Source organism: Erythrolamprus reginae, chromosome 1 (assembly GCF_031021105.1).
Source record: "Erythrolamprus reginae isolate rEryReg1 chromosome 1, rEryReg1.hap1, whole genome shotgun sequence".
Classification (NCBI taxonomy): Eukaryota; Metazoa; Chordata; class Lepidosauria; order Squamata; family Dipsadidae; genus Erythrolamprus; species Erythrolamprus reginae.
Genome location: NC_091950.1, coordinates 149,661,053 through 149,673,963, shown reverse-complemented (window position 1 = coordinate 149,673,963; position 12,911 = coordinate 149,661,053). Strand labels below are relative to the sequence as shown.

Here is a 12,911-nt window from a genome sequence, read left to right as displayed (position 1 = left end):
CTAGAGCAGTGATTTTCAACCTTTTTTGAGCTGCGGCACATTTTTTACATTTACAAAATCCTGGGGGACACCACCAACCAAAATGACACTAACACAGTACAGTACTGGTGTGCCTTTCATCCCCTGTCCAATTGTCTTTCCTTTCTCTCACTTATCATATATATTTTCTTTCTTTCATATATCCTCTCCTCTAAGTTTACTTTACCCTTATATATATTACTACATGTCTATTTTTCTTCCTATGTATTTGTGTATTGGACAAACGAATAAATAAATAAAAATAAAATAAACATTATACATATAGTCTGCGGGGGCCTCTTATAAAAAGAAAAAGGTCCAATATCTATACACACCATCAGGATAGACATAACCAGCTGAGGCTGAGGCTTCATCTAGTGGTGGCAACATTTACCTGCAGTCCTGACCAGGATTAGAAATTGGGACCATGGGGAGGAGTAGCGGCTTCAACTACTCACCGCGGCCATACAATGACAAGTGCGCAGCAGCCCGAATGGGGACCTTCCTGGGTGTGGATGAGAGGCGGCCTGCTATTGGTTAATCGCTAGTGGTCGGGATGAATCCTAGAAGGTGATTGGTCAGTGAGCGTTCCCTGTGCCTCCACTCTTCCTGTCGCTGATAGCTGGAGGGATTGTGAGGGAACTGTTTATGTTCGGATGGAGGCAGCTGGCGGCGGGCCGGATAAATGGCCTCCACGGGCCATATCCAGCACATGGGCTGTAGTTTGGGGACCCATGTTTAATTTCCCCACAGCACACCTGGCCATGTCTTACAGCACACTAGTATGCCGCGGCACACTGGTTGAAAAACACTGCTCTAGAGGAACACAGGAGGAAGTGACTGGCAAACTACTTAGTAAACCAACGCTTATAAAAACTTATATATAAAAACCCCGGTTGATCTGTTCATTATATCATAGCTGCTGCTTTTAAGCTGTGTTTTTGATCCTGGCCCATAGAAACAACTCTGCATCCAAGGCTATGGTCAGATAAACAGGCAACAGACTGACCCGTCAATAGATAAAAGTCCAAAGTACAGATGACCGCTCCTAGGAAGGACACGCCCATTGCAGGATTTTTTATGCAAACGCATAGAAGACAACTCCCTAAATGAGTATAGAACTGGAATACAGGAGGTCCTCAACTTACAACAGTTTCATTCAATGACCAGGTGGTCAGGTGATCAAAATTCAGATGCTTGGCAACTGACTCATATTTACAGGATGTCCAGGGGGAAAGCATTTTGAAATTCCCTGATATTTCCCTGACATTTCCCTATAACTTGCAATCTAGTTAAGGCACGGTTGTAGATGACGTCATACCAAACAGCTAAGCCGCGGGGAAATATTGGTAGCTGACGGAGGAAGCTGTTGCCACATTTATGCTCATTTTTGCTTGGCTTTGCCAAGCAGCACGATCCAGGGGGTTTTTAACATGATTTCCCCCCGACTTTTAAACATTTTAATACAGTTTGATTTTTCCCCAATTAATTCCGTTTTTTTCACAAATTCCCTGATAATTCCCTGATATTTCCCGAACCGCAGATTTCCCTGATAATTCCTCATTTCCCTGTTTTCCAGGTTTGCAGGACACCCTGATTTATGACTGGTTGCAGTGTTCCAGGGTCATGAGATCACGTTCTGCGATTTTCTGACAACCAAAGTCAAAGGAGAAATCCAATTCACTTAACAACTATGCTACTAATTTAATCACTGCAGCAATTTCACTTAACAACCGTGGTAAAATTCACTTAACAAATATATCACTTAGCAACATAAATTTTGGGTTCAATTATGCTTCTAAGTCAAGGACTACCTGGACAGATAATTCAGCTCCAATTGGTTTCCAACAATTATCTACAAAGCAGGCAGACGAGTATAATGCAGAGGTGAGAACTTCCTAAACTGCATGTAGAGACATAGTGGCACAGTTGTTAAAATGCAATATTGCAGGCTAATTAAACTCACTGCCAGCAGTTCGATCCTAACCAGCTCAAGGCTGACTCAGCCTTCCATCCTTCCAAGATATTGTAGGTAAACAGAGAACCCAGATTGTTGGGAGCAATATGCTGACTCTGTAAACCGCTCAGAGAGGGCTGCAAAGCACTGTGAAACGGTATATAGGTCAAAGTGCTATTGCTAATTTAATTTATTGGCTTCCTTCTTCTTTTTCTTCCCTTCTCAATTTATACATATTAAAACAGGAATCTCTGCAAGAAAACAAACCCACCCATGATTCAAGAATACATCTGACGTCTCCCTTTTCATTAAGCCAGAGGATAAAGGATGGAGATTTGACTAAGATTATACTTTAAGTCAAAGCCAGATTCCTAATCTCCTGAAAATTATCCTCAGAATCATAAGCCTGCAAAGAACTATTTTCAAGTTTGAAATCCCCATTTTAGGACACATAAAGGTAAATCTCAATTGATACCACAACTGACCCTGGGATTTTGGGTATAATTTATTGCGGTCATCAATTTGAGTCACCAAATGACCAGATTTCATTTAATGACTTTTTTTTTTCCAATGTCAATCATTAAGCAAATCAAACAGTTGTTAAGCAAATTGCTTGGTCCTAAGTCTGAATCCAGCTGATTGAATGAGTGTTCTTTGCTAAAAAAGCAGCCCAAAAAAAAGGTCACAAAATATGATCATGGGATGCTGCAACAGTGATAATGTCCTCGGAGAGGGGCGGCATACAAATCCAGTAAATAAATAAATAAATAAATAATGCAAGGTGGTTGCCAAGCACCTGAAGTTCCATCACAGGTCCACGGGAGTGGTTCAGCAGTCATGGTTTGTAAGTATATTTTTAAGTCCATCATAACTTTGAATAGTTGTTAAGCAACCAGCCAGAAGTCAAAGACTACCTATACAAGTCTATGAATCGCTTGCCCCATAAGCCCAAAATGTAGAAAGTAAACACGGATTCGTACATTGGTAATTTGGAGATCATCACAGAAATCTGATTTTGCAATGAAAACAAAACTAAAATACCTTTCAGGAAATCATGCTCATTAGATTCCCTGGTAATACTTCCTAGATAGATAGGTAGGTAGGTAGGTAGGTAGGTAGGTAGGTAGATGATAGATAGATAGATATATATAGAGAGAGAGAGAGAGGGAGAGAGAGATAGATAGATAGATAGATAGATAGATAGATAGATAGATAGATAGATAGATAGATAGATAATTCATTCATTCATTCATTCATTCATTTGATTTTTATGCCACCCTTCTCCTTAGACTCAGGGCAGCTTACAACATGTTAGCAACAGCACTTTTTAAAAACAGAGCCAGCACATTGCCCCCACAATCCAGGTCCTCATTTTACCCACCTCGGAGGGATGGGAGGCTGAATCAACCTTGAGCCGGTGATGAGATTTGAACTGCTGACCTACAGATCTACAATCAGCTTCGGTAGCCTGCAGTACAGCACTCTACCTGCTGTGCCACCCCGGCTCTAGATTAAATGCGTTTTACATACATAAATATTTATAAATATTTTCAGCCTTTTGTGCCCCATCATTTTTCGTCTGGGCTTCTCTGTGAAGTCACAGTTTTGCAACTGGTACTAGTCTGGAGAAAAGAATTAAATCCTAAGATTGAAGATACGACGTTGCTTAAACAATAACCCTAACCTGGAACCAACAACTCAGCTATCTTACTGAAGTTGACCAATATCTAGATGCAAAGTCAAGTTGGTAACAGCCCTTGCTGATTAGACTGGTCTTGAAAAAGCTAAACAAATTGATACTTGGATGGGAGACCAACAGGAAATCCTAGGGCTGTCAGAAGTCAACAAATACTGAAAGCAGTGGCAAATCATTCCCATCTTATTGCCAAAATCACTAGGAATCAAGATCGATTCAAGAATTACTTGACCATATTATGGATAAAATGCTACCTGGAAACTTCATATATACTACTCATATTTCAGGAATGTCTATAGAGATTCTCAATCATCGAGGCCTGGTTGTCCCAAAGGTATTTTTTTTCCAAAAGCCAACTGGACTTTTCTTTGAAAACATTTCATTATGGGAATATGAAAAAGCTCACATTCTGGACAAAGAGGACCATGAACTTGAAAGAGGGTCAATGAGGCTATCTATGTTTAAACTGAACAGTCCTCCCTCAATAGAGGGGAAGGCACAACACTACCTATCTTCTGCCTACAACACAGTCCTTTCAGCAGTCCCAAGCAGGTTCCATACCTGCTAACAATTCTGATTTGGGTGATTTGAAGTAAAACATCAAGTGGCCTCAGCTACTCCCAGAGAACTACTGTATTTTTTGGAGTACTGTATAAGACAAACTTTAGTTTGGGGGGAGTAAAATAGGAGGGGGGGAATCTACCTACCAGTTATTCATCTAGCTAGAATCTGGTCAGCTTCAGCACATTATTTTATATCCTGGTTAGGGCTGAAAGAATGAATGAGTAGGAATGAAAACCATCCTGCAAAGACTTAGGGCTAAAAAAACCCTTCAGAGAGAATAGGAAGCCGGGAAGATCATTAGCATCCAGTTAGGGCTAGGGAAAAAAAGCTTCGAAAAAGCTACATTTGGAGTATAAGACGCACTGAAATTTACAACCCTTATACTCCGAAAAATACGGTAACTGCCCATCCTCGGAGTGCTAAGGACCAGATGACTACAAAAGAATATAAATATTATCATTCCCTTCCAGTCAGTTAGAATTGAAACTTTTTCAAAGGAAAAAAACCCAATAAAGTCAAGTTGCCTTTTGGCAAAAGCACCATTGGGACATATTTCGGGAAGGGAAAGGGAAAAAAAAGAAGACAGAATGCCAACATATAAGCAAACTACCCGTACAGTAACATAAATTTCACCGAACTAGAATACAAGAAATTTCTTCTTCCCAAATTTGATTCTGTAAGATCTGCAATCCAATCTCAGAGTGGGGAGTTATGAAAGAAGATGAAAAATGGCTAGAAAAGGTTTGGGAGGTTTTTCCTTCACCGATTCTCAAAAAGATATTGTAGGTTTACTTGCCGATGTTGGAAGAGCCAGGAGATGAGAGAGAATTCTGTGTAAGGAATGTTAAGCGTCTTTCCAAAAATAATTTCTGACTTCCTTCTCTTTGTTTCCAGCAGGATCTGGCACCCTCCCTTAAAAGCGAAAAGCTGTGTTCGTTTTTTAGTGAGTATGTATCTACAACCATCTCCATTCTCAAGTGTCTCTTGCCTTTAGTAATGGATGTGTAAGAAAGCATTTGGGGTGGTATTCCAAGTTCCTGATGGCTCATGTGTCTACTTATTTCATCTATTGGGAAATGTTTATTGTTCCAAGGCCTAATATGTAACATCTACTCAAGGCAATAGCCTTTTTAATCACAAAAGATGGGGGAGGAGAATTTGAAGAACTATTATTAGAAAACATCCCCCTTTTCTCTAGATCACATGCACAATAGATCGGATGCAGCAGAGTTTGCAAGGCTGTCTCCTCTGCAGAGGCCATGGCCCTTTTGTTTTATGTAAGCAAGCATTATGCTCACTAGATACTCCTCGAAATATCAGTCTTATCTTAACAGTTTGTGTTTCTTCACCTTCTCTTCTCCCTCCTTCAAACTTAAATGTATTCCACACACCGCTCTAAATAGAGCATTAAACTTTACTCCCCATTTATTTATTTTTGACATAGAATGAATCCAAAGATCAGAATTCAATGATTCAATAAATGATTAAGTAATAAAACATATCCTGCTTTAGAGATTCAAGTCATTGATGAATCATTTACTATCCCAATGATTAACAGAATGATTTTCTGAGATTTTTAAGCTGATTTCACCAGTTCCACATGGAAGTACCCTGTTTCCCCGAAAATAAGACATGTTCCCATCAGTGTTCCCTCTAATTTTTTTTCAGTGTGGGCGGTAAAGTATGGTGTCTGAGCAGCAGTCCCTTTGGGACTGGGCGGCATGGATAGATTAGATAGATAGATAGATAGATAGATAGATAGATAGATAGATAGATAGATAGATAGATAGATAGATAGAAAGATAGATAGATAGATAGATAGATAGATAGATAGATAGATAGATAGATAGATAGATAGATAGATAGATGATAAATAGGAAAAAAATTCTGGGTATCTCTCCCCCTTTTCTCTCTTATTTGTTTCCCATTTCTCCCTCTTCCTCCCTTTTTCTCTCATTCCTTCCCTCTCTCACTTCTCTCTTTTTCCATCTGTCTCTCTCTCTCTGTCTCTGTGTGAACTCTTGAACCATTTCTAAAAACAGGTGAGGGCTAGGTTCTTTTAATCTGTTATTATTTGGGTGCTTTTTACCATATGCTTTAAATCAAGTCACTTCTCTCTCTCTTTTGTTTCTCTCTCTTTCCTCTCATTCTCTGCCTCAATCATTTTATCATTTCTCTTTTTTCTTCCCTTTTTGATCTCATTTCTCTCTCTCTCTCTTCCTTCCTCTTCTCTCTCTTGCTTTCTTTCTCTCTCCCCACTCTTGCCCCCTTTCTCTCTCCCCCCTCTTCTTACCTGTTTAACGGGAACAAGGAAGGAAGAAAGGAAGGGAGGGAGGGAGGGAGGGAGGGGTGGGCAATTAATTTATAGCTATAATATAATTATAATATATAATTATATAAATATAATCATTGTTGTTAGCTGCCCCGAGTCTGCGGAGAGGGGCGGCATACAAATCCAATAAATAATAATAATAATAATAATAATAATAATAATAATAATAATAATAAAATATATAATTATAATATATAATTATAATATAATTAACTCAGTTCTACCCAATAATATACAGTATTGGGTAGAACTGAGTTAATTATATTAATCCGGCCCTCTAAAGCCATCCCAATTTCTCAGCCGGCCCCATGGCAAAATTAATTGCCCACCCGGGTTCAAAACGCTGCCAGAGGTGTGGGCGTACCTGCCTCTCGCTTTTTACCTCTATCTCTCTCTCAGCAAAGATTGCCAAGCTCAGAAAGAGTGGCTCCCGGCCAAGAGAGTGAGTACAAAAGGAAGCAAGAGGCGGGTGAGCGCACATCGCGTGGGACTAGCTCAGCTCCTCTGGGCTACCTCTGGCAGCGTTTTGAAATGCGCTCCTGCCTGCGAGGAGGTGGCAAGACAGGTCGGGTGCTGGGCTTGAGCATCAGACAGGTACCATCCACCCTGTCCTTGTCACCGCCCCTTTGGCTCTGCCTCCCGCCACTGCCTCCCTCGGTCGCCAACTCTGGCCACTCATCCTCCATATGCCTTTCCCACGTCTTTCAGACATTGGATGCAGGAGAGAGCAGTGCATGGGAATCCTCAATCTTGTGTCCACTGATCCTCCCCCGGCTGCACACTACGTGCAAGAATTCTTTCTCTTCCAAACGGTCAGAAATGAGTCTTTGTGAGAATCATCGCACCTGCACAGCCTCTTGGAGCAAAAGGGGAGAAAGATTTCTTGCGTTCAGCGTGCAGCCAAAAAGTTCCTTCTCCTGGTGCTATGTCTTAAGTGCACTCTTCCCCCCAACGGGCGTGACAGAGGGTCGTTTTTGGAAGAGACAAGGAAGCACATACCCAGCTGCTTTTGCCACCGAGCCCGAAAGTTTGGCTGTCAGCTCGGCTTCCTCAGGCAGCTCGCCAGAGTTTCTTTCCCCTCCCGCTTCACTCAAGGTGCACGAGGATCAGTGGACACAACACCGAGGAATACGACAGCACAAGTCCCATGTAGGATGTACGTCTCATGACCCACCCACCCACCCCCATTCTGCCTGACCTACCACTCCCAAATTCTGCCCCACCACGAGACACGTGTCCCACCCCACACTTGTAGCGTTCCTCAATGTTGTGTCCAAAAAAAAGGGAAACGTATCGCGAGTTCGAAAAGTGTGAACTCACGAGAGGTTTTCTTTTACAATGGGTTTTCTTTCAAAACCAGTTCCTTGCAGGGTTGGGAACAAAAAGAAGTCTGCTGGGACAACGTCAGAACTATAAGAGGGGGTGGGGCGGTGTTGGCACCTGGTGTTTGGCCAGGAACTCGCAAATTCGTAGTGCGTTGTGGCAAGGCGCGTTTTTCATCCATAGAAGAGATCCAATAAGCCGTGACGAAGAAGTCCCCAAAGACGCCTTCCAGAGTGCGTACCGGTCATGGCAGAGTCGCTGGAAAAAATGTGTAGAGGCCCAAGGACAGTACTTTGAAGAATTTTAAGTGTTTGTGCAAATCTGTTCAATAAATTACTTTTTCAAAAATTGCACTACTTTTGGAACGCACCCTGTATCTACTGCCTTACAGGAAGACACCCCAGATTCAAATCTTGGTAAGGGTATGGCTAGATAATGAGTGCAAAATAAGCTTGAAATATGCTAGTCTCCCTTCCTTTTTACTATCAGCAAAAATATGTTACATATATATAGTTGGATAGATGACCTCCTAAGAAGTCAGTAAGGGGCGTACATAAATGCAGCAGAGTGCCTACCGTCTTGTCCTATAGTCTCTCCTATATCTCATATATCTTTTCTTCTATATATTATATCTCTTCTATCTCTTTTATTGCTTATATTTTCTGCTATTCTCTCTAGTTATATTTTACTCCTATATTTCTCTTCTATACTCTCTTTGATATATTCTACTCATATGTATCCTCTATTATTATTGTATATTATTGTGTATTGGACAAAACAAATAAATAATAAAATAAAATATAGATATACTGTATATTTAGATTTATTTATACATGCATACATACAAAGCATATGATCTGCCAAGCTCTTCCCCACCACCCAAGGAAATCCCTGGAAGAGAGGGAAATGGGTTTAAATGCTAAACGGCAAAGAAGCGAGAAGAGGACTGTAATGTTCTTGGTTGTTCTTTCTTTCGAATGACAGGCATTTCCAGAAAACATGCTCGTCACGCTCCGGCTCTTTCAGGAAGAAAAAAGAAAAAGCACCAAAAAGCAACCGCCGTAGGCAAAAAAAAAAAAAAAATTCCCACAAAAGTTGCACCCAGAAGACACTCCGTCCTTTTTCAACCGCTTTCGATACGGGAGGGCAGGGCACAAAACACCGTGTGCCGCCGGCCGCGAGCTACCTGCCCCAAGCCCCCGATTGCGCATACAGAGGCTCGGGATCCCGATGTTCCATCGATTCCCAACCAACTCGGCCCCTGCACTAGCTCGACTCCCGAAAGCACCCACGCCTGCGGTACAAAAGCGCGTCTTTCAGGGCGGCAAAGCCCAAAACGCCGGCAGTTTCTTTAACCCGGCTTCGGGAAATAAAAAATCTATTCGCGGTCGGCCTCGTCTCCGCGGGGTCGCTTTCTGGGTCCCCTTGGACAAAGGTTCCCCCCTCCCCTCAAGCAGCCGCGTCCCCATTGACCTAGCGTTCCTTTCGCCCACTATGCCACAGCCGGCGAAATTCCTCCGTTTTGCAAAAGCCGGTTAACCCCCTCCGCGCGCGCAGGCGCACACAAACTCTCCCCCCCCCCAACCACCACCACAATTAAACAGACCGTCACACACACAAACACACGCGAAACAAATCCTTTAGGATCGAAGCAGACACCCCGCTGAACCCCCAAAGCGCGAAGCCGTGGAACGACGGCTTCAGTCACCTCGTTGTAGCCTGGGGGGGGGGGGGGACAGACCACATTCGACCCGCGTTATCTCGGCTAGTCCTAAACCAGGTTGCAAAATAATTCCGCAGAAAAAACTCTCGGCTGCCATTTAGCGGCCGCCCTGGTTTTTTGCAGATCTGGTTTAGGTCTCCCCGTAGTCTCACTCAAAAGACCTTTCCAGTTGCAGTACACCGGGTACTTGCACCTCGGCAGCCCGAGAATGTGCTAAATCTTAGAGTACATTCCTGTAGTAGACACTGTTAGAATAGAATTCTTTATTGCCCAAGTGTGATTGGACACACAAGGGATTTGTCTTTGGTGCATAGGCTCTCAGTGCACATAAAAGAAAATGTAGGTTTGTCAAGAGTCATGAGGTACAATAATGGTTGTCATTAATGTTAGGACACTGAAAAACATGTACTGTACACTGTTGGCACTGAAAAAAGATAACCGCCCCCCGCTCCCCCCACCATAACTTACCCAATGCGGAACAGCAGGGGACCCGCCAAAGCCATGGACATCGGCGGGGAAGGCTGCCTATTCCCGCAGCGGTAAAAAGCGTAACTCAAGGCCCGGCGACCGGAGACGGCGAGTGCGGTTAGCAGAGTCCCAATCCAGAGCAGCCAAGCCAACCAAGCCATGCTCCGCGGAGGGGGCACGGCGGCGAGCCTCCACAACCCGCCCCGCTTGGTTTTTAAACCGGCCCTCCCATCTCCCGCATGGAACACGCCCCCTCGGATCACCGAGGATTTCGCAGCCGAGGAGCGTTGGGCGCTGCTTCATTTCGCCGCCGCCAGGCGGAGGAGGGCCCGCTCGAACGCCGCGCCGCCCGGGTTATCTGCAGCGGAGGTAGTCCCGCGATCGAGCGGGAGAGAGAGACACGTTCGCTGGCTTGAAAGGCTGCCTCACTCCGGAGTCGGAGCAGCAGCGGGCGATGGGTGTAAAGCTGTAAGCGTGTAAAGAAGCAGGTTGGTTTTGGTCCCGTGAGCCTTTGCCAAACGCCAAAACCCTGATGGGAATTGAAGTCCAGGCTTTCTGAAGGCTTCTCAGACTTCCAGGCCATAAGATCTGGAAAATGCAGATTTTACGCCCTTATAAAAGGCGTTCGTTTCAGCAATTCCGAATTCAGATTCTAGCAGGTGTCTATAGGACCGATTCTTTGTACTGATTCACTAAAGTACATGAAGTAGACCCAGAGACAGGGTTTTGAGCAATCGGTACTTTTATTCAGCTCAGAGAACAAGTGACAGCTCAGCAAGGTAAAGTGACAGTTCAGCGAGTACCGACTGGCTCTGCAGGGAGAAACCGCTTCTTTTATACTTTTGCGGTTCCCGCCAAAGCGAGAGCCGGCCGCGTCTGAGCCAATCAGGAGCGACTTCCTGCTTGGGCTCAGACAGCGCTGGAAAAGAGGAACAAACTATTTACAGCGTTACAAGGTAGCCATTCCAGGATACAACACCCCTCCCCTCATAGTTGGACTCATCCATCAAGAAAGCCACGTGACGAAGTCGTCCAATCGGTGAGGCCTTCGAGGCTCTCGCGCTGACCTGCGCAGTCCATTTTCTCCTTCGCCACTGACTGTGGAGGATGGCTCGCCGCTGCTCTCCCGGTGCGGCGGACTTGGCCTGGCGGGCCCAACGAAGGCCTCGGAGGACGAGGATGGCTCGGCGTCGCTGGATGGTTCCCCCTGGCCCGATAAGTCTCTTTGCGTGTTTCTTAGTTCGGGCAATGTACAAAAGTCTGTTGAAGGGGGAGAGTCCGAGTCAGCGGGTTGTTGCAATTGGTTTTCAGTTCGTTTCCGAATGTGGTCTATGTGTCGTTTCCACAAACGACCATCCTCCAGTTTAACAATATAAGTCTTGGGTGCGTTTTGCTTAACAATAATTCCCTTCATCCAGTTTACATTTCCATCAAAGCATTTTACATATACATTTTGACCCAAATACATTTCTCTTTCTGGTTTCATGCACATTTGGTTATTATTCACACAGAACCTTGGGTTTAACCTGTCTAATGGTGACCTCAACTTTCTCCCCATCAATAACTCTGCAGGGCTTACATGTGTGTGCGAGTTAGGGGTAATGTGCTGGGTTAATAAGAATTGGTCCAAGTTCTGTTGCACATCTCCAGGGCCTGACCTGTGCAATGCCTCCTTTGCCACCCTTACGTAACGTTCTGCCAACCCGTTAGCCCAGGGCGAGTAAGACGAGATGAGGGCATGTCTGACCCCTAGGCCATCTAGGAATAATTCGAATTGCCTGGCTGTTAGTTGTGGTCCATTGTCAGACACTAATAGATCAGGGCAACCATGGGATGCAAACAGTCTGCTCAATACCTTGATAGTGGCACTTGTGGTTATGTTGTTCATTGCTATTATTTCCAACCATTTGGAGAAAGCATCAACCACTATTAGGAAGTACTGAGACCCCACTGGGCCAGCAAAATCAATGTGGATCCTAGACCAAGGGCCAGCAGGCTGTTCCCACTCAGCCGGAGTTGTTTTGGGGGGACTGGGCCTAGACTCTTGGCACGGGTCACACTTTGAAACCCAACTTTCAATATCAGCATCAAGCCCTGGCCACCATAAATGCCCCCTTGCTAGGCTCTTCATCCTGACAATCCCAGGATGGCCCACGTGTAACATTTTGAGTACCTTTTCCCTTAGGCGTTTGGGGATGATCACTCTATCCCCCCACAGCAAACAACCTTTTACATATGATAATTCAAGCCTTTTGTTCTTAAAATCACACAATTCAGGTTTAACAATATCATTTTGCCATCCCTTTAGAACACAGTTCACCACTTGTTTAAGGATTTGGTCTTGCTGCGTGTGTGCAGCTACCTCTTTTGCTGTGGTTAGTGGGTTTTCCTCGAGTTCTATCATTAGCACATCTGTGGCAGGAACAGGGTCTTCTACCAAGTCTGCTATGGGGCATCTGCTGAGGCCGTCTGCATGATTGATTTCCTTCCCCCCCTTGTGGGTGAGCTCATACTGATACCCTGAGAGGAAAAGGGCCCATCTGATTAGTCTTGGAGACATAAAAGGTGGAGTGGGCTTGTTGGGGGCTAGCAGGCCTAGTAGGGGTTTGTGGTCAGTGACTAGCTCAAAGCTTCTCCCAAAAATGTAATTGTGAAACTTCTTTACCCCTGCCACTAATGCTAGAGCCTCCTTGTCTAACTGGCTATAATTCCTCTCTGTGCTGGTCATGGTTCTTGAAAAGAATGCTATTGGGGCCTCTGTCTTATTCGGTAGAACGTGAGCTAAGACTCCTCCTATGCCGTACGGCGAAGCGTCGCACGTGAGCCTAAT

The 12,911-nt window shown here is 44.3% G+C and overlaps 2 protein-coding genes across 3 annotated transcripts in view; one reads left to right on the top strand and one right to left on the bottom strand.

Moving 5' to 3' along the window:
* LOC139154631 (probable hydrolase PNKD) overlaps positions 1-10,306 on the bottom strand; it is a 46,842-nt gene extending 36,536 nt beyond the window's left edge. Inside the window, exon 1 of the mRNA XM_070729464.1 lies at positions 10,082-10,306. Within this exon, the coding sequence (XP_070585565.1) occupies positions 10,082-10,242 (161 nt within the window). The 5' untranslated portion in view covers positions 10,243-10,306. The remainder of the gene's footprint in view (positions 1-10,081) is intronic.
* A 109-nt stretch (positions 10,307-10,415) lies between these two features.
* Positions 10,416-12,911, top strand: part of CATIP (ciliogenesis associated TTC17 interacting protein) — a 44,321-nt gene continuing 41,825 nt past the window's right edge. For both annotated transcript variants that reach the window (XM_070736748.1, XM_070736739.1), the window contains exon 1: positions 10,416-10,569. The gene's annotated coding sequence lies outside the window, so the exon portion shown is untranslated. The remainder of the gene's footprint in view (positions 10,570-12,911) is intronic.